Genomic DNA, 22236 nt, shown 5'->3' on the forward strand with positions numbered 1-22236 from the left:
AAAGTCAGAATATGAACTCATACTATGGTCAAGATATTAGAGGTATTAAGTAATTTATTTTGAAACAGTTACTAAAATGTTATATTCTGTAACTTTCTTCTGTATGTTTCTAGTGCTGTCTTGAAGTACGTTTTTCAGTACGTCCTCATTTCACAGTTACTTCACCTACTTACAAACTCAGTTAATGTGTTCAATATTTATGTTTGAATGCTTAAATGTTCTTAAACGCCAAGTTCTTCCCCACTTTTAACTCTGCTGATCCTCTATGAATTATGGATCAGCTGAAATGTTTGAAAATGTTCAGATGTGTTGACCTGACTGAATATTAATGAGCTGAAGCTTCCAGTCAGAGTGAATCAGTGTGTCAGTGAATGCATCGTGTGTGCTTCATGGCTCCATCTAGTGGACTGATAGTAGAAGTAGAGCCGCTGATGGCAGCTTCCTCTACCTCACACTGCAGAAAAGAAGCAGCTGATATTTGGACAGCACACATGATGGAAAGGAGGATTTCAGTTGATGTGCACATGAATGATTTGTGTTTCCTTGGAAGGTGAAGGTAGAAAGTGTGTGTGAGCTGATGTGGATGAGAATTCAGCAGCATGGATCAGTGTGAGGACAGACAGGAGGGAGTCCCTCCCTCTAAAACCACTCTGTGTGGGGAACATGAGAGCCAGACCAAAGCTCAGAGGTGAGATGACCATCTCTAACTGTCCATGACTCTTCTCCATGTCACAGCTTAGCACTCACATCACTGCCCCATCATTATTCACAGGAATCAACCTGACCCTGAACCCAGCTGTGTGTCCTTAAAGAGTGACGGATCAAAAGCGAATATTTTAGATTTTCAAAAAGCAGCATCAAATAATGCAGAGTAAGTGCTTCTCATTGTTTAGATTGGACTGAAAAATATCCCAGGGGACACATTGTAATTCAGTTAAATTAAACTATATTTAATCAATTGAAGAAACTGTTAACTTTTTTTATTTAAAATTTTATTTTCTCTTTTTCTGTCGGGCTCCATTGCAGACCAGATTTTTCTGGAGCTGAATCCAGCTGTGTGTCCTTAAAAAGTGACTCGTCAATGTATATCCCTGTAGGTTTTAAGGAAGGACACCATTCTGTTGCAGAAAGGTAATCTGTATCTAAATGTTGAAATTGACTTCATTTATTTAAACAGTTTGACTGAATAGTCTCTGACATGTTTAATGTCAGGTCAGATCTGTTTCACACACATTTCTATATTCATGTTTAAAGTGGTGTGCGATGGAGTTTGTTTCAAAAACACAGCAGTTAAAGTGTAAGGAACCAATGCTGTAGCAGAGATGGTGGTGTTCAAACTACAATATTCAATTTAATATTTCAAAGTTCAACAATACTATGTACAATATAAACAAGTCATAATGAGGAGTTATAAAGTCTGATGGACACGTACAGGAATGATTTCCTGTAGCATTCACTGGTGGAATGAGCCTTTTCCTGAATGTGCTTTCCAACATGAAATGGAAAGGATGTGAAAGATTGTCAATCACTCCCATTTGTGTCATCCTTTGTGAAATGCCTGCCAGAGAGTCAAGCTCCACACCCACATTAGTGACCTTGTGGATCAGTTTATTGTCTTTTGCTATCCACTAACCTCCGTCTACAGCCCCAGCACACAGCAGAATAGAGACTGGCACTGGCCACAACAGACTCATAAGAAATCCTGAGCATCACCTAGCAAATGTTAAAGGACCTCAGTAATCTCAGAAAATAGAGAAAGCTTTGGCCCTTCTTGAAGAGTGTTTCTGTGTTTTGTGTTTTTTTAATGAAGTCCAGTTTATTGTCAGTCTGTACATGGCACTTGCCATGTTCCACTGACTGCACACAGACCCCATAGAAATAGTTCTCATTGGTTCTTCTGTTCCTCCTCATGTCCACACCCAGTAATTTAGTCTTTGCATTGAGTTGCAGATGGTTCTTCTCAGATCACATAAGTAAGTTGCCCAGCTTCAAAAACAGTTTTAATGCTGAAGTCTTTCAAGCAAAATACAAAAACAACACAGGGCTGGCAACAGGAATGCAAAAACTCTGAGTCACAGGGAAACCAGAAACCAAAGGAACACACAGCATGATGGGGGGGGGGCACAACAAACGAGGGTTTAAAGGTTTAAATACATACAGTGGGGCAAAAAAGTATTTAGTCAGCCACCGATTGTGCAAGTTCCCCCACCTAAAATGATGACAGACGTCAGTAATTTGCACCAGAGGTACACTTCAACTGTGAGAGACAGAATGTGAAAAATAAATCCATGAATCCACATGGTAGGATTTGTAAAGAATTTATTCGTAAATCAGGGTGGAAAAGAAGTATTTGGTCAATAACAAAAATACAACTCAATACTTTGTAACATAACCTTTGTTGGCAATAACAGAGGTCAAACGTTTACTATAGGTCTTTACCAGGTTTGCACACACAGTAGCTGGTATTTTGGCCCATTCCTCCATGCAGATCTTCTCGAGAGCAGTGATGTTTTGGGGATGTCGCCGAGCAACACGGACTTTCAACTCCCGCCACAGATTTTCTATGGGGTTGAGGTCTGGAGACTGGCTAGGCCACTCCAGGACTTTCAAATGCTTCTTACGGAGCCACTCCTTTGTTGCCCGGGCGGTGTGTTTTGGATCATTGTCATGTTGGAAGACCCAGCCTCGTTTCATCTTCAAAGTTCTCACTGATGGAAGGAGGTTTTGGCTCAAAATCTCACGATACATGGCCCCATTCATTCTGTCCTTAACACGGATCAGTCGTCCTGTCCCCTTGGCAGAAAAACAGCCCCATAGCATGATGTTTCCACCCCCATGCTTCACAGTAGGTATGGTGTTCTTGGGATGCAACTCAGTATTTTTCTTCCTCCAAACACGACGAGTTGAGTTTATACCAAAAAGTTCTACTTTGGTTTCATCTGACCACATGACATTCTCCCAATCCTCTGCTGTATCATCCATGTGCTCTCTGGCAAACTTCAGACGGGCCTGGACATGCACTGGCTTCAGCAGCGGAACACGTCTGGCACTGCGGGATTTGATTCCCTGCCGTTGTAGTGTGTTACTGATGGTGACCTTTGTTACTTTGGTCCCAGCTCTCTGCAGGTCATTCACCAGGTCCCCCCGTGTGGTTCTGGGATCTTTGCTCACCGTTCTCATGATCATTTTGACCCCACGGGATGAGATCTTGCGTGGAGCCCCAGATCGAGGGAGATTATCAGTGGTCTTGTATGTCTTCCATTTTCTGATGATTGCTCCCACAGTTGATTTTTTCACACCAAGCTGCTTGCCTATTGTAGATTCACTCTTCCCAGTCTGGTGCAGGTCTACAATACTTTTCCTGGTGTCCTTCGAAAGCTCTTTGGTCTTGGCCATGGCGGAGTTTGGAGTCTGACTGTTTGAGGCTGTGGACAGGTGTCTTTTATACAGATGATGAGTTCAAACAGGTGCCATTCATACAGGTAACGAGTGGGGGACAGAAAAGCTTCTTACAGAAGACGTTACAGGTCTGTGAGAGCCAGAGATTTTCCTTGTTTGAGGTGACCAAATACTTATTTTCCACCCTAATTTACGAATAAATTCTTTACAAATCCTACCATGTGAATTCATGGATTTTTTTTTTCACATTCTGTCTCTCACAGTTGAAGTGTACCTCTGGTGCAAATTACTGACCTCTGTCATCATTTTAGGTGGGGGAACTTGCACAATCGGTGGCTGACTAAATACTTTTTTGCCCCACTGTAAGAGAAGATGAGGCCATATTGGAGACATCTGGGAAGAAACATACAACTAAATCTGAAAGAAGACAGACTGCCAAAATAAAACAGGAAGTAACAGTATACAGAACACAGAAATGCAGACTTTACACAGGGAATGAAAAGTAAACTAAAACAAACAATACAAATAAACTAGGACAATAAATTGAACCCAGAAATTTTTAACCACTTTAAAGATTGCCTGAGGAAATAAAAACAACAAGGAAACATTTCAAAAATGTACAAAACTTAAAAATACCACAAACTCACCAAGATAAATTCAGATTTATCTTGGGTGACTGGAAATTAGAATAGAATAGAATAGAATAGAATAGAATGCCTTTATTGTCACTATACAGTTGTACAATGAGATACAGAGCATCTCCTACTCAGTGTAAACATGCTGGGGGGGGGGGGGGGGGGGGGGGTACAGTTCTGCAGCGCTATGTACATATAGACAGTATTAACATAGGGAAAAACATATGTAATATGTAATAAATAGTGTTATGTATATACAGTTGAGTTATTGCACATAGAATTGGTATTGCACAGTGGTGGTCCATAGAGGAAGTGGGAAGTGGGGGGCTGTGTTATCTGTGCATGTGTGAGTTCAGGGTGGTTATCGCTTTGGGGAAGAAACTGTTTTTGAGTCTGTGGGTTTTTTTGTTGATGCACCTGTAGCACTTCCCTGAGGGAAGCAGGCTGAACATGTTGAAGCCAGGGTGGGAGCTGTTCTTGATAATGTTTGCTGCTCTGGTGAGGCAGCGGGAGGAATAAATGTCCATCAGGGAGGGGAGAGGGCAGCCGATGATCTTTTGTGCTGTCTTGACCACACTCTGAAGCCTCACTCTATCTGCTTTGGTGCAGCTGCCGTACCATACCGTGATGCAGTAGGTTAGCAGGCTCTCAATGGACGAGCGGTAGAAGGTCAGCAGCAGGTTGGAGTTCAGCTTGTACTTCCTGGGCCTTCTTGATGACCGCTGAGATGTTTCCTGTCCAGGAGATGTCAGCAGAAATGAGGACACTAAGGAACCGGAAAGTGTGGACCCTCTCCACACACTCCCCATTGATGTAGAGGGGGTCAAATTCTGGGGGGAGGTAATCCTTGATGTGCTGAAGGACTAGTCTATCAAAGCATTTCATGATTACCGGTGTGAGGGCCACAGGGCGGTAATCATTCAGGCTGGAGATGGGAGACTTCTTCGGCACTGGGATGATTGTGGCTGATTTTAGACAGGATGGGATGGCTGCCTGATCCAGTGAGAGGTTGAAGAGTCTGGTGAAGATGAGGGTGAGCTGGTGTGCGCATGCTCTTAGTACCTTGCCAAGTACTCCATCTGGACCGGCCGCCTTCCTGGGGTTCACTGCTAGGAGCACACGTCTGACATCGTGCTCTGTTACAGTGATTGGAGCGGTGCAGGAACCAGGTGAGGATGAGGATGGGAGCAGGGCTGAAGCAGATGAGTGTTGCTGTTGTGGTGTTTCAAAGCGGGCGAAGAAGCTGTTTATTTCCTCTGCCAGCTGTCCACTCGGGTTTTCTGTTTTCGCAGTACTGCCTCTGTGGTTGATGATGTCTTGCATTCCCTGCCACACCTCTCGTGTGTTGTTGCTGGACAGGTGGGACTCGATGTTCCTTTTGTGGTCTGACTTGGCTTTTTTAATCCCCCTTTTCAGGTCAGCTCGAGCAGCCCTGTACAGAGCTCTGTCACCTGACCTGAAGGCAGCATCACGGGCTTTGAGGAGTGAGCGGACCTCGCTGGTCATCCAGGGTTTTTGATTTGGGAAAACCCGAATGCTTTTGTCCACTGTCACATTTACAGTACAGAACTTGATGTAGTCCAGTACTGATCCTGTGAATGTTTCTAGGTCCTGGTGTTCAAATATGTCCCAGTCTGTCTCTGTGAAGCAGTCCTGTAGTTTGGAGAGAGCATTTTCCGGCCAGGTTGTAACAGTCTTTGTGGTGGGACTGGCACTGCGCCTGAGGGGGGTGTAGGCTGGGGAGAGCAGGAGGGAGAGATGGTCGGACTGACCGAGGTGGGGGAGGGGTATGGCTCTATATGCATGCTTGATGTTGGAGTAAACATGATCTAGAGTGTTTTCTCCTCTGGTGGGACATTTGACATGCTGACAGAACTTTGGGAGTACAGTCTTTATGTTGGCCTTATTAAAGTCACCTGCAATTATGTGAACACCGTCTGGGTGGGCCCGCTGCTGTTCGTTAATGGTGTTCAGCAGGATAGAGAGCGCCGTGTTTACGCTGGCATCGGGTGGAATGTACACAGCCATGATGATCACTACTGTTAGCTCTCTCGGTAGAAAGAAAGGCCGGCATCTTACCGACATGTACTCGAGGTTCGGGGAGCAATGACTGTTTATAATTGTCCCGTTGTTGCACCAGCTTTCATGCACGTAAATACAGAGCCCTCCCCCCCTGCTCTTACCGGAGTCCTTTGTCCTGTCCCAGTGGAGCAGAGTGCGGCCTGCTAGCTGCACGCTAGCATCGGGTATTCCCGGGTAAAGCCAGGTTTCAGTGATGATCAAGGCACAGCAGTCACGAACATAGCGATTTCCCGCTAGTTGTAATTCCAGGTCGTCCGTTTTTTGCACAAAGGATCTGGCGTTGGAGAGATAGAGGCTCGGCAGAGGTGGCTTGTGTGGTTTGTTTTTTAGCCTCAGCATAATGCCGGACCTACGACCCCGCTTTTGCTTCCTCTCCCTCCGTCTGCGCCTCCGCCTAGTCCCAATAACAATCCACGGGGAGCCCGGTGGTCTAGCTATGTGATCTGGGATGTTATGCGTGTGAAGAAAGTCCAGTGAAACAGATGTTTGATGCTGGTCACCGATGTCTATGAGGCTCTGGCGGGTGTAGCAAACTTTGAAAGTAGAGCCGATAGTGCAGAAAAAAATAAGAAAGACATACAAACTAAGCAAACTAAACAAAAAAAGGAGTACTGAGACGGAGAGCTGTAAGCCGCTGCAACAGTGTGCGCCGCCATCTTGAAAAAGGTTTGACAGTAATAGCTAAAACAAATGTAAAAGGGAATTAGATCATGAGGAGACAAGGTTGTATGTTGAAAATATACATTAGACAGAAATATGCCTCTTCAAGACATTTATAACATGTTTAGAACATATTTAGAAGAAATGGTACAATAATTGACTACAAACATAGACATTTTCTGATAACTGGAAGGTGACCTGTGAAACCAGTTATACATACAGATAGAGAAGGACTTTTATCTTAGCTGAAACTAATGGAAAGCTGTCAGGACAAAACTAAGCTTAGCTAACATTTTCAAACAGCTGCAGGCTGAGCTGCTGATTATCAATGGCATTATCAGGACTAGTAAAAATTTACAACTAAAGGGAGTCATCTGATTCACTGCTCACATTCAGACCTCACTTCATGAGCATTTAGCTTGTGGTTGACTCTGTATGAACAGACCTGATATAAACTAATTCTTCATGATTCCTCCACAGAGTGGACCAGGAAAGCTCAGAGGTTGCCAGAGATCAGTCTGACCGGCAGAATCACGCACATCTGGACTCCATATTTAGGGTCTGTACAGGGTGTGAGGGTTACTCAGACCATGGCTCAGATTGGTGGGTGGATGGGATGTTGGGATGTGCCTGTGAAGGTTCTCAGTCATCCAGGTCATCTTAGTCTAAGGAGCTTGGAAAGAAAAGTGTCTGGACTTCTTTAAGTTGCTAGAAGATGTTTCACTTCTCATCCGAGAAGCTTTTTCAGTTCTAGGGTCAAATGGTGGAGAGTCCCAGATCGAAGCCCTCGAAAGAGTGACCTCTTTCCAGTGTTCACATTTTGGACAGAGTAGACAGATGGTTTGAAAGCGGAGTGGAAGAAGTCATCTTTGTCCACTGTGAACAACCATCTTCGAACAGAGGCGGTTGCATATGACACCAACTGTCTGCCATCTTTGAGATCTCTTCCCATACGCCTTAACGTCCACTCACATCCTGGGCCATCTGACCTCAGGAATCACTTGGTAGGGTGGGGCTGGTTTCACTATGGGCTCACCCAAAACTAGGGATGGGTACCGGTGTCCGGTGCCATCATGGCACCGGTTCTGACATAAACGGTAGTAACCAGACCGAAAAGCAGCGCACATTTCGGTGCTTTATTTCGGTGCTTTTTTTTTCCTGAGCTGTGATACACTTTAGATTCTAGCCAATCATTTTACGTTTCCAAGGATAGTAGGCGGGCCCAGGTACGTACGTTCTTTTAGAGCAGAGCTACAGATTAAAAATGCCCAAGGCTAAGCGGTCAAAAGTCTGGCTGTACTTCACAGCAAAATATGCAAACTCAGCAGCCTGCAACAAGTGCTTTAAGCTGATACTGTGATACTGTCAAAGGAGGTAACACCTCAAATCTGATGAAACACCTGGCGACGCATAGCGTTTTTTTAAAAAGCCGAGAAATGCGCCGTATTTGATAGCTTTTTGTGAGACCTCACACCGAGCACATCTATTGCGGGTGGGTTGCCAGTTATCGGACCCGGAGTTAGCAACATCCCCCAAAAACACGAAGAGGAGAGTCCTGGCCCCTAGCCCTGCCAGTGTAGCAGAAATGATGATGGATGATGATGGCAGCAGCAGCCGTTCTTCTCTGCGTGAGTAGCTTAATGTTGTTCGTGTGTAATTCACGTTGAGTAGGCTAACCACGTTATCACATTAATGCATGTAAGGTGAACTAGCAAACATCATCATAGCTACATGCGGCTGTCTTCTTGTTTGATGGCAGATACTCCCTTCACCCTGGCCAAAAAGGCTAAAATGACCAAAGAAAAAGTGGAAAACAGTTAAACATGAGAGGTTTTTGGACAAAGTTTGTGTTTTTTTTCCATTGTTTAAGCACTGCTTCCAGCCAAGAGTGATACCATATATGCCCCATAGCTGCAGAAAAGGCTAACATTGTTATCTTTTTACAAAAAAACAGCTGAACATGAGAGGTTTTTGGACCAATTTTGTGTTCTCCATTCTTTAAGCACCGGTTTGAGCACCGTTTGAGCACCGGCACCGTTTCAAAAGTACCGATTTGGCACCGGTATCGGATAAAACCTAAACGATACCCATCCCTACCCAAAACTTTGGCTGATGGTGACTACACCCATTTTCACACCTTGGCTCATGTGATTAGGTAGAGGATAATTAGGGGGTCCATTGTCCCTCTTGAGGAGATTCTCCCACAGGGCTTAAATCTGGGACTCTTCACCATTTGACCCTAGAACTGAAGGAGCTTCTTGGATGAGAGGTGAAATGTCTTCAAGCAACTTAAATAAGTCCAGACACTTTTTGTCTTTGGTGGCCAGATTGGAGGGCACTATGATAAAATCCAGTGAAGACTTTTGGCATTGGTTTTAAAAACACAGCAGACTTTATATGCCTTGTTCTTATACACACAAGGTGTCTCTGTTCACTTTAGCAAAATCCAGCACCAGTGTTGGGAAGGTTACTTTTAAAATGTATTCCACTACAGATTACAGAATACATGTCCCAAAATGTATTTTGTAATGTATTCCGTTACATTACTCAATGAGAGCAACGTATTCTGAATATTTTGGATTACTTCATATAGTATCATGCTTTTTAAAACTACATGAATGTACTATTGCTGTGTGATTTATTACTTTTACTGAAGGTTATTTGCCATATCAATTCCAACTAGACCATATAATAGCTTACTTACAACTGGGCTCGTTAGGCCATCTTTTTGACTGCAGTCGTTATTATTGTATTTATATGCTTCCATCTCCTGTTTCTGGTCGGTGACAACTCGTACTTTTTGACTCTCCTTTTTCTCCCTCCCTTGTGCTGACAGACATGTAAGCGGTATGGCAGTCCATTCTCCCTGTAGCACGGACTGCACTGCCCATGAGGCTACATTCTTTAGGGCCATGCCTGTAACACTCACAAAATAAAGAAGGTATAGCCTAACATATGAAACAGGAAAAGACCGTTGTGTAATCCATTTATTTCGACAAAGTAACTGTATTCTGAATACCACCTTTTAAAATGGTAACTGTAACGGAATACAGTTACTCATATTTTGCATTTTAAATACAGTGGCTTGCAAAAGTATTCGGCCCCCTTGAACTTTTCCACATTTTGTCACATTACAGCCACAAACATGAATCACTTTTATTGGAATTCCATGTGAAAGACCAACACAAAGTGGTGTACACGTGAGAAGTGGAACGAAAATCATACATGATTCCAAACATTTTTTACAAATAAATAACTGCAAAGTGGGGTGTGCGTAATTATTCAGCCCCCTTTGGTCTGAGTGCAGTCAGTTGCCCATAGACATTGCCTGATGAGTGCTAATGACTAAATAGAGTGCACCTGTGTGTAATCTAATGTCAGTACAAATACAGCTGCTCTGTGACGGCCTCAGAGATTGTCTAAGAGAATATTGGGAGCAACAACACCATGAAGTCCAAAGAACACACCAGACAGGTCAGGGATAAAGTTATTGAGAAATTTAAAGCAGGCTCAGGCTACAAAAAGGTTTCCCAATCCTTGAAAATTCCACGGAGCACTGTTCAAGCGATCATTCAGAAATGGAAGGAGTTTGGCACAACTGTAAACCTACCAAGACAAGGCTGTCAAAGGAGAGCGCTGATCAGAAATGCAGCCAAGAGGCCCATGGTGACTCTGGACGAGCTGCAGAGATCTACAGCTCAGGTGGGGGAATCTGTCCATAGGACAACTATTAGTCGTGCACTGCACAAAGTTGGCCTTTATGGAAGAGTGGCAAGAAGAAAGCCATTGTTAACAGAAAACCATAAGAAGTCCCGTTTGCAGTTTGCCACAAGCCATGTGGGGGACACAGCAAACATGTGGAAGAAGGTGCTCTGGTCAGATGAGACCAAAATGCAAAACGTTATGTGTGGCAGAAAACTAACACTGCACATCACTCTGAACACACCATCCCCACTGTCAAATATGGTGGTGGCAGCATCATGCTCTGGGGGTGCTTCTCTTCAGTGGGGACAGGGAAGCTGGTCAGAGTTGATGGGAAAGAAGAATGGGCAAGAATTTCAGTCTGTAGATGTGCAAAGCTGGTAGAGACATACCCTAAAAGACTGGCAGCTGTAATTGCAGCAAAAGGTGGTTCTACAAAGTATTGACTCAGGGGCTGAATAATTACGCACACCCCACTTTGCAGTTATTAATAGTATTGATTTTCGTTCCACTTCTCACGTGTACACCACTTTGTGTTGGTCTTTCACGTGGAATTCCAATAAAAGTGATTCATGTTTGTGGCTGTAATGTGACAAAATGTGGGAAAGTTCATGGGGGCCGAATACTTTTGCAAGCCACTGTACGTGACGCTGGTACCTGTATTCTGTTACTTCCCAATACTGTCCAGCACTGGCATTAGTGCAGGAAAGTTATTCCACCTCAGTTCACAAAACAAATTTAATGAATTTATTTAGAGCCCAGCATGTCTGAGTTAGAGAAATGTGAAATTCAGCAGTTACTCAGAATATTCCGAGTTGTAGTTGTGTTGCTTTAATTGCTTGTCTTCACGTCTGGTTATGGATTTGTCCACAACCATACTTAAGATTGTAGGACAACGAAGGACTAGACGACAGCAGCATTGCAGCTTTAAACATCTTTCATTATCTAGTTTTCCAGAGTGCCGCTTTCCAGTTGCTCTGCTTCTGTAGCACACACAACTCCCTTCTCAGGTCCCGACAACATCTTAAACAGGGGAGACATGATTATATGATGGGGTTAGGTGTGTGAGACAGCCTCCAATGACACTATACCCTGAACCCACCACTCTACCTTTCCCCTGCAGCTAGCCACAATCCAGAACCTGCCACTGGCACCAATAAAGCTTATGGAAAAGTTATTACTGTCACGGCTGAAACAACACAACCAGTGTCCTGTACACACACCACAGAGTCCAATTTGCTCACTGTGATGTTTTTCACTGCCGGTCTGTGGTCAGCAGTCCCAACTGAAGCCACAGGAGTGAGTTGAGGAGTTGTGTGATGATGACGGTGGGGGCACCATCTTTTCCGGGATGAAGTGTTGGGTGGTGTAGCAGTGACCAGCGACGGCGAAGCTACCCGTTGGTGCTGGGAATACCAAGTGGCAAGAGTCTCTAGGAAGGCCACAGAATCCTCTTTGCCTGGGCCATCCATGCCAAACAGATCAAACTTAAAGGTCGCTCTTAAATCCTTAATAATGCGAACCAGCTCCCTGACATCCAGAAAGTTCTGAGGAAAAACAGTGGAAGACAGGAAGGCATCCAAGAAGACGACTTGAATGGGTTTCTTTGGAGTGTCCGAGGCGTGGATGACTGCCCGGCAGTAATCCCATAGCTGTGTGAGCAATTTTCTCCTCTGTGAAAGAGCCTGAGTCTGCTGGGTCCAGACTCAGGTTGGTTTGTATTGTCATGACTGCCGGGTGGTGTTTGTGAAAAAGGATCCAAAATGCAGTCTAAGGCTGTGATGCAAGTGACTGTTTATTTACAGAGTGACATAAACAGAAAATGATGAGCAAAAACCTAGACTGGGGAAAACTAATGACAAACCAAAAATACATGACACACACTGAGCACAGACCGACGCCCACTATATATACACACACAAGGTAATTAGGAAATGACACACAGGAGGGAAGCATAGCTGATCCTAATTCACATGATGACAGGGAAACGCAAGCTGAACACAATGATGTCACATATGGATCTACAAAATAAAACAGGAAGTTCCCAGGCAGTTTAACAGAATACAAAATCAGAATGAAACTAGAACATGAGAAAATAATAATAATCATAATCATAATCACAAAACGCTGGGTCCTTGACCCAGGACCATGACAATTAGTATTTCACTGGTGTGACTTCTGAAAGTCACAGCATTTTTCAACAGCAAAGGAAAGGAAATGGAAACATTTGAGGGTATTTTAATTTGTTGATTTTTAAAAATATTACTTAAGAGATTTCCTACTACTAGGATGTAAAGTCAAATTACGAGAAAGAGTAGTGATCATGAAGGGAAATTCTGATTGCATTTTATATGTGGTACAGTTCAAATTATATTATAGTTTTAGTTAGCAACCTGTTGTCTTAGAATGGAGTAGTATATAATGAAACCAACACCCCATTGTTTAGGCATTATTTTTTAGTTTGAGAGACACCAAAATATGATATTTGTATTGGAAACATTCTGGCTGAAGTCCAGTGTATCCAACATTGATCTGATGATTCACTTCATGATTTCACACTGATTGAATCATTCATATTCTATTCTATTCCAGCTGCTGGAGGAAAACATTGTTAATTTTGTAAAGATTGAGCTGAAGAAGATTCTGAACATTCTGGGTCCAGATTACCCAGAATGCTTAGAGAGTAATAGGGAGGATGAAGAGTTGTTGAAGGCTGAGAATGAAAAGCAGATGAACAGCAGCAGAGAAGCATTTGTGAAGCTCACTCTGCACTTCCTGAGGATGATGAAGCAAGCGGAGCTGGCTGATCACCTGGAGAGCAGTAAGAGGGTTACTCTAAATATTTAAAATGGTAGTAGAATAACATTACATTTGCGATCTCATATTATATATCTACTTCTGAAAGCAGAACTTGTTGATGTTTTTATTTCAAGGCTATATCCTCTCTGTGTTCTTTAAGAAATTCCCAGCATATGCCGGAATAAACTTAAATGTGCTTTAAAGAAGAAGGTCCAGTGTGTGTTTGAGGGGATCGCTAAAGCAGGAAACCCAACCCTTCTGAATCAGATCTACACAGAGCTCTTCATCACAGAGGGAGGGACTGCAGAGGTCAATGAACATGAGGTCAGACAGATTGAAACAGCATTCAGGAAACCAGACAGACCAGAAACATCAATCACACAAGAAGACATCTTTAATGCCTCACCTGGAAGAGATGAACCAATAAGAACAGTGCTGACAAAAGGAGTAGCTGGCATTGGGAAAACAGTCTTAACACAGAAGTTCACTCTGGACTGGGCTGAAGGCAAAGCCAACCAGGACATCCAGTTCATATTTCCATTCACTTTCAGAGAGCTAAATGTGCTGAAAGAGAAAAAGTTCAGCTTGGTGGAACTTATTCATTACTTCTTTATTGAAACCAAACAAGAAGGAATCTCCAGCTTTGAAGAGTTTAAAGTTGTGTTCATCTTTGATGGTCTGGATGAGTGTCGACTTCCTCTGGACTTCCGCAAAACTAGAATCCTAACTGATCCTAAAAAGTCCACCTCAGTGGATGTGCTGTTGATTAACCTCATCAAGGGGAAACTGCTTCCTTCTTCTCGCCTCTGGATAACCACACGACCTGCAGCAGCCAGTCAGATCCCTGCTAATTGTATTGACATGGTGACAGAGGTCAGAGGGTTCACTGACCCACAGAAGGAGAAGTACTTCAGGAAGAGATTCAGTGATAAGAAACTAGCTAGCAAAATAATCTCCCACATCGAGACATCACGAAGCCTCCACATCATGTGCCACATCCCAGTCTTCTGCTGGATCACCGCTACAGTTCTGGAGGATGTGCTGAAAACCACAGAGGGAGGAGAGCTGCCCAAGACCCTGACTGAGATGTACATCCACTTCCTGGTGGTTCAGGCCAAAGTGAAGAAGGTCAAGTATGACGAAGGAGTTGAGACAGATCCACCTTGGAGTCCAGAGAGCAGGAAGATGATTGAGTCTCTGGGGAAACTGGCTATTGATCAGCTGCAGAAAGGAAACCTGGTCTTCTATAAATCAGACCTGACAGAGTGTGGCATCGATATCACAGCAGCCTCAGTGTACTCAGGAGTGTTCACAGAGATCTTTAAAGAGGAGAGAGGACTGTACCAGGACAAGGTGTTCTGCTTTGTCCATCTGAGTGTTCAGGAGTTTCTGGCTGCTCTTCATGTCCATCTGACCTTCATCAATTCTGGAGTCAATCTGCTGGAAGAACAACAAAAAAACACCCAGACAGAGAATCACTTCTATCAGTGCGCTGTGAACAAGGCCTTGCGAAGCACAAAAGGACACCTGGATTTATTTCTGCATTTCCTCCTGGGTCTTTCAGTGCAGACAAATCAGAATCTCCTACAAGGTCTACTGAAACAGACAAGAATTAGTCCCCAGACAAATCAGGAAACAATTAATTACATCAAGAAGAAGCTCAGTGAGAGTCTGTCTGCAGAGCAAAAGATTAACCTGTTCCACTGTTTACATGAACTGAATGATCGTTCTCTAGTGGAGGAGATCCAAAGGTCCCTGAATTCAGGAAGTCTCTCTACAAATGAATTGTCTCCTGCTCAATGGTCAGCTCTGGTTTTTATCCTACTGTCATCTGATGACCTGGATGTGTTTGACCTGAAGAAATACTCTGCTTCAGAGCAGGCTCTTCTGAGGCTGCTGCCTATCGTCAAAGCTTCTGAAAAAGCTCTGTAAGTTTTAAACTGTTTTGCTTTAAATACACTGCTATATATTCACTAGCAAAGAAAAAAAATATCTCAAGATTCTTTTGATGTCTCACCAGACTTAGTGGCTGCAACCTTTCAGAGATAAGCTGTGAAGCTCTTTGCTCAGTACTCAGCTCCCAGTCCTCTAGTCTGAGAGATCTGGACCTGAGTAACAATGACTTGAAGGATTCAGGAGTGGAAGTGCTGTGCCGAGGACTGGAATCTCCACACTGTGAACTGGAAACACTCCGGTCAGGGTTCTAAAATGTTTTAATTATGGTGATTTAAAATCTGGTTTGCATTGAGTCAGGCTATGAGGGAATGTGTCTACTGGAATTTATCAAAGTATCTATTATTATTACTTCTGTAAAGTAGAACCTTCAGTGTTTTATTATTATTATTATTATTATTATTATTATTATTATTATTATTATTATTATTATTATTATTATTATTATTATTATTATTAGTCCACTGCACCACACTTCTTTATGAGTATGTAATGTTTCTGCAGCCTGTCAGGATGTATGATCACAGAAGAAGGTTGCTCTTTGCTGACAAAAGCTCTGAGCTCCCCTTCCTCACGTCTTAAAGAGCTGAACCTGAGCTACAATCATCCTGGAGATGCAGGAGTGACTCTGCTTGAGAAATCGAGTCAGGAAACTCTCAGGTATGGAGAGACTTGTTTGTAGCCAAAGATTATGTGTAATAGAGAAGATTTTCTTTTCTTTGCTAAATCTCTCTCTCTCTCTCTCTCTCTCTCTCTCTCTCTCTCTCTCTCTCTCTCTCTCTCTCTCTCTCTCTCTCTCTCTCTCTATATATATATATATATATATATATAGAAAGAGAGAGAGAGAGAGATTTAGCATTGTATTGCTCTCTTTTCTTTGAAAGAGAGCAATACTGTTTCTCTGTTTGGTGTTTCCTTTCTTTCTCCACAGTCAGTCTTGTTCCACGTCTGTTTCTCCCAGTGCCATACCTTTGTGTCTTAGTGTTTGTGTTCATAGTTATTATACTTCCTGTTTTATTTTGACTGTTTATTTTTGTTTCACCTGTTCTGTTGTTCCAGCTGTGTTCTCCCCTGTTTTCCATCCGCTATCCTCTGTGTACTTACAGTATGTCCTCTGTCTTCCTCTGCTTGGTGTCACGTTGGCCCCATTGCTCTGTATTTCCATGTCCTTCTTGTTTCCCTCTTTTGATTTTATCTCCTAAACTCAGAAAAAGAGCACTATTGAACACTAACTTTATTTTGGGCAGATATCAGAAAGCCAAAGTTCATTACACGCAGTGAGAAAAAAGTAAATGTGGAAAATATTATAGGCGGGAGTTTTCTTTTAACATGTGATACTAATAAATGGCACATGTGGATTATTTCTACTGACTGAAGCACCTCCCTAAAAGTAATGAGTCGGGGAACTAAAGGGTCATACAAATTTATCTTTACATGAAATGCTCTTCACCGGCTCCCTTCGCGAGTGATGGGAGAAGGGAGCCGGAGATTGACAGACGGATTGGGGCTGCAGCTGCTGTAATGCGGACGCTGCACCAGTCCGTCGTGGTGAAGAGGGAGCTGAGTGTAAAAGCGAAGCTCTCAATTTACCGGTCGATCTACGTCCCTACCCTCACCTATGGCCACGAGCTGTGGGTAGTGACCGAAAGAACGAGATCGCGGATACAAGCGGCGGAAATGAGCCTCTCCCTTAGAGATAGGGTGAAAAGTTCGGCCATCCGGGAGGGGCTCAGAGTAGAGCCGCTGCTGCTCCACATCGAAAGGAGTCAGCTGAGGTGGTTCGGGCATCTGACAAGGATGCCCCCTGGGCGCCTCCTGGGTGAGGTGTTCCAGGCATGTCCCACCGGGAGGAGGCCCCGGGGAAGACCCAGGACACGCTGGAGAGATTATATCTCTCGGCTGGCCTGGGAACGCCTTGGTATTCCCCCGGATAAGCTGGAGGAGGTGGCTGGGGAGAGGGAGGTCTGGGCCTCTTTGCTTAGGCTGCTGCCCCCGCGACCCGGCCTCGGATAAGCGGTTGAAGATGGATGGATGGATGGAAATGCTCTTCAATACACATATGGATTAAAGTGTATATCTGAAAATCTTGGCTCTTCCTTTATCAGTGTCTAAAAGTATGAGAGTGATGTAATGTCCATGTGTGCATGCTGAAAGAGACTGTGCTGGTCTGACCCCCCTCCTCCTTTCAGGGTCATTCTGGAGCCTGCTGGAGAACAATGGCTGAGACCAGGTCTGAGGAAGTGTAAGTGTGTTTTAATGTGATTCATGAAAACAAAGCAGCACACATTCAACCATCTTCAAACTGTCACATCACTCATTCACATCTGTCACCATCAAAGTGTCAATCAATGAACAGATGATGGATCAATAATTGCAGCTGGACTGTGTTTGTTCTCGCCATCAGATTCCTGTCAACTCACAATCGACAAAAACACAGTACACAGAAAACTCAAACTGTCTGATAACAACAGGAGGGTGACACGTGTGGAGGAGGATCAGTCATATCCTGATCATCCAGGCAGATTTGATGGTGATTGTCAGCTTCTATGTAAAGATGGTCTCACCAGTTGCTGTTATTGGGAGGTTGAGTGGAAAGGAGAGGTTTATATATCGGTGAGTTACAGAAGAATTTCAAATAACGGAGACAGCAATGCCTTTGTCTTTGGAAGGAATGATCAGTCCTGGTCTCTGTTCTGCTCTGATGTTAAGGGTTACTCTGTCTTACACAGTAACACAGAAACATATCTGCAATCCTCCTCCTCTGTCTCTAACAGAGTAGCAGTGTATGTGGATCATCCTGCTGGCACTCTGTCCTTCTACAGAGTTTCCTCTGACACTCTGATTCACCTCCACACCTTCAACACCACATTCACTGAACATCTTTATCCTGGATTTACAGTCTGGTTTCCTGGTTCCTCAGTGTGTCTGTGCCGAGTTGAGTGTACAGAGTGTCCTCCTGTTAGAGAAACACTTTGACTGTTAAACAGATAGTTCAGTCTGTACATGTCTGTCTCTTTCAGTCAGAAACACAGTTTCAGATAATCAGTCAGTTGTAAATATTCTAAATGATTCCTTGTAAACATCTTCCTCTTCAGCCCTTTAAAGGTGGAAGCTACAATTATTTCAGGATCCACATGTTTTTTTTCCTGTTTTTTTACACTCAAAGCTTCACATTGAATATTGGTATGTTGTTATTGGTAGGTTTACTACACCAACTGTCTGCCATCTACAATCCAGTTTTGAGCCCACTCAACTCCTGGGCCATCTGACCTCAGGAAGTGTGTTTTGAGTTATGTTCAAAAAAGATCTGGAATTAAAACAGGACTACAATAGTTAATTCACAGTGAATTCAAGACTACTTTAGGCCACCAATTCCCACCAATTTACTCAGAACCAGAATCTTTTTTTCAAATTGTAAAACATCAAATCAGACTAAATGTTTATTTTTTTGATTGAAAAATATAAAAAAAGATATTTGTTAAATTTAAAAGTAAAGAGAGAAATTGTTTGTATTTCGTAATTGCAAATGGCACCAAATTGTATTCAAAATTGAGCCACACTTATGGAGGTCCACAATACTTTTCCTGGTGTTTTGGTTCATATCTCTTGATTTTCCCATGACAAAGAAACAGGCTCTGTGTTTTGGGGGTGCCTTATATGGATCCACAGGTGTGCCACCAATTTAATCACATGGCCTCTACTAACCTATCAGAAGCTTCTTAAACTCTTATTAACTCTTATTAATTAACAATAAACTTAGTGTATATGTACTACTAAAGTTGATGAAAGTGATAAAAAATAGACAGCCCTCTCTTTTTATTCTGACATTTAACTAATTCAAAAGATGCTTCAATATTTATTTATCTAAAACAAAACAAGTTTACTCTAAATTGATGTTTAACAGCAAAAAAAGTTCTTGTTTTTCCCTTAAGTGTATGTAAATGTCTGGTTTCACCTGTGAACATAATGCTGTGTATTGAAATTCCTCTTGTTTTGCATAGAAATATAGAAATATTGAACAGCATACAAAGCATAATATATAAAATAACATCTATCTGAGTTTTTTCTTTGAAAGAAGCTCCTTATGGCCATTGTTGTGTTCATCAGTACATAACTGAAACCGATTTTGAGTGCTTTATTTAGCCATAGAGGGTAACAACTGAAAATATGAAATAAACACACATGTAAGCTAAGACCAGTGTTGGGTGTAATGTGTTACTAAGTAACGCGTTACTGTAATTAAATTACTTTTCCACTGAAAAAGCAGAGTAACTAATTACTGTTCATTTTTAGGTATTTTAATTACAGTTACTTACAATGTACTTGCGTTACATTGTAAAATAATTAAACTCGCTGAATATCGTTGTTTAATTTCAATAATTTGTCTTCTAAACGTAGAAGTAAACTCTGCCGCTTTAACATCGCTGTAGTGCAGCTGCACGTTATTTTGCACCAGTTTGCTGCATAGTCATATTCTAAAGCGGAAGATGTCGGACTTGGCTGAAGAGAGTGGCTGTTTTATGAAATGGAAATATTCCCGTCTCTTCACTTTTCTGAAACAAGCAGACAAGAATATTACAGTAATATGTAAGCTATGTGCTGGGGAGAAAAAACTATCGGCCGCTGTTAATAGCGCGAGTAATCTACCGAAGCGCCTGACATGAGAGCATAGACGAACACTTCTGAGTGATCCTTGTTCATCATCCATGGATAACAACGCGGTTGATTTTACTTAAGCACGAAAGGCGTCTGAAGGTGAGCTTAAAAAAATGATTGCAGGCTAAATTGTGGAAGAGATGCTACCGCTGCGTACTGTAGAGTCTCTGTCTTTATAAAAAGTTATTTATTATTTAAAGAGTTTAATTTCTATTGTTTGCCCACTCATTGTATATAGCTATTTTAAGAAGTATTTAGTTAAATTACTTATTTAGTAATTAAGTTACTTTTCTGACACAGTAATTAGATAAGTATTTAAATACAATATTGACTAAGTAATTAGTAATTAATTACTTTTTTAAAGTAACTTACCCAACACTGGCTAAGACTCTCTAAAAAACAGCATTGTTGTTGTTCGGCTTTTCATTTCACCATTTGTTGGTTCACTCGAAGAGCAAGTAGCTTAATATGGGTCAAGTAACCAGTTTGATATCAATCTTTTGTGATACAACATCATATTTACATTGTAAAAGTACAAATGATTTGCTTTGGTACTTGGTCAAACTTAAGCTCTCCTCTGTCTGCCTGGCTGCACTTCTCCTACAGCAAACTCGCAGGCAGCAGCTTCTCCCCCCTCCCTCACATGCGTAAGTGCTGTGCTCAGTCACCTAGTGCCTGAGCTCGGATCATACCAAAATTAGGGGGAATTTACGACTGTGCGCTATGTGCTTCAAATATTGTGTGTATAGGTTTTGTTTTATACAGTTGTCAGTCAGGCATCTAACTATGAAACAAATTACACTCCAAAAGGCTTCCGAAAAAATGACCCAGGCTTAAGCCCAGCAAGCCACCCTCCCGCTCCACCGATGGCTTCATTAAATATACTTCTTTATTTTCTGTGACATATAATTGATTTGATGGGTAATTGTGATGTTAAATATTTAGATACGGTTAACTTTGGAGTTATGTTGGGAAAATATCACATACCTGTAATGAACTCCTTGTGTTTATGTAACATTTGGTCTTTATTTAGTTCAAGCCACTGAAAACTGTGGAAACAGTAAATAAAAGTCTGAATGATATTCATGTTTTAGATCTTTGCTTTTCATTTCTGCCATTGTTAAAGAAGCTATACTCTTCTGTTCCCATCTCATTTCAAAGCATTACTTGTGTTCATAAGATAAACTACATGATGTCAGTGTAGCCAGATGGGCTACTCTCCATCCCTGGCTCACTCACTCGCTCTCTTTCTCCCTCTTCCTCTCTCTTCCTCTCTCTCTCACTGCTAGTCAGGTTGTGTTGGGTGGAAACACACCTATAGTTTAATTGCATTCTTGGCGTTCTCGACAAAATACACACTTAAAGTAGAAATTTTAATTGAAATTAAATGTTAGTAGTACACTCATCATGAACAACCAAAACCAGTGACAAGTGAACTCAATTGCAGAATCCAAACACGAACCACAGAGAATGGAAATATTTATTTTCACACTTAGAGGATTTATGTTGAAGCAGGGAAATGCAGGGGATTTCAGTAATTACACAGAAAAAGGAGAGGAGCAGTCTAAGAGGGGAGAGATCACAAAATAATTGACTTGTGACCTAGGATGTCCTGTTGCAATGTGCACTCATGGACATCATTAATTTTGAACACAGTGTTCATTATGGACACATTTTGATTTGCACAGAAGTCCAGTAATAGAATCAAATGTCCCAGTAGTTACCAGATGGAACCTACCTGAGCACAATGACAATCAGAACTCATTCTACAAGCTGAAGATGCAGGGAAGAAACATCTGCCTGCTACCTCCTACCAACAAAACTCAAACATTAGAATAAACTAGCTCACTGGCCATTATGGTGTCTTAATTTGATATTTTTGCTCTCTCTTGGCTGACTGACCATGTAAGTGTACATTTGTTCATTTTCCTTTAATACAAAGTCCAATAAAATGTTACAAAAAGCCTGTGTACCACATCCTTATCTGCCGCTCCACAGTTCAAGCAGACATCTAAATTAGTTCAGATAAAAGTGAAATTCATTTGACTTATGACAGGCAGTGATGAACAGCCTTCAAACAGACTGATCAGTTTTATAATCTTTATTTTATCAGGTATGTCAAGCAGATTAAGATCAAACATAAAAACATATACGTTATGCATCACAAGCTGAATGCAGGTAAATTCATGTGACTTTTGTTTAGCTGTAACTTTATTGCACTGCTTCCTTCTGTGTTAGATAAGGCTCAACAGGTTGAATTTATAAAATGTATTCCTTCAGCAGAGTATTAAAAGAAAAGTGTATCTCTGCTGTAAGGCACATTCACACTGCATTCATATGACTAAATGTG

At 42.2% G+C, this 22236-nt stretch overlaps 1 protein-coding gene across 1 annotated transcript; it reads left to right on the forward strand.

Moving 5' to 3' along the window:
• The first annotated feature begins 537 nt into the window (after window positions 1–537).
• Window positions 538–18209, forward strand: LOC146641811 (protein NLRC3-like). Its single transcript, XM_085399749.1, has 11 exons — window positions 538–688; window positions 773–871; window positions 1027–1131; window positions 7257–7335; window positions 13071–13299; window positions 13438–15205; window positions 15298–15471; window positions 15735–15890; window positions 17420–17472; window positions 17635–17843; window positions 18005–18209. Exons 1-11 carry the CDS (start codon window positions 600–602, stop codon window positions 18062–18064), a joined length of 3021 nt encoding a protein of 1006 aa, XP_085255875.1. The 5' UTR covers window positions 538–599; the 3' UTR covers window positions 18065–18209.
• Window positions 18210–22236: the final 4027 nt, after the last annotated feature.

This window comes from Rhamphochromis longiceps, linkage group LG23 (genome assembly GCF_057381845.1).
Source record: "Rhamphochromis longiceps isolate RC_006_pf linkage group LG23, R_longiceps_female_GT1.1, whole genome shotgun sequence".
Classification (NCBI taxonomy): Eukaryota; Metazoa; Chordata; class Actinopteri; order Cichliformes; family Cichlidae; genus Rhamphochromis; species Rhamphochromis longiceps.

What these genes read in the sequence shown, in the direction of transcription:
- LOC146641811 (XM_085399749.1), top strand. Translation starts at nt 600, where the DNA reads ATGGATCAGTGTGAGGACAGACAGGAGGGAGTCCCTCCCTCTAAAACC. An exon ending in AAAGCTTCTGAAAAAGCTCT is followed by an intron (nt 15,206 to 15,297) that starts GTAAGTTTTAAA and finishes ATGTCTCACCAG; the next exon opens with ACTTAGTGGCTGCAACCTTT. An exon ending in TGTGAACTGGAAACACTCCG is followed by an intron (nt 15,472 to 15,734) that starts GTCAGGGTTCTA and finishes ATGTTTCTGCAG; the next exon opens with CCTGTCAGGATGTATGATCA.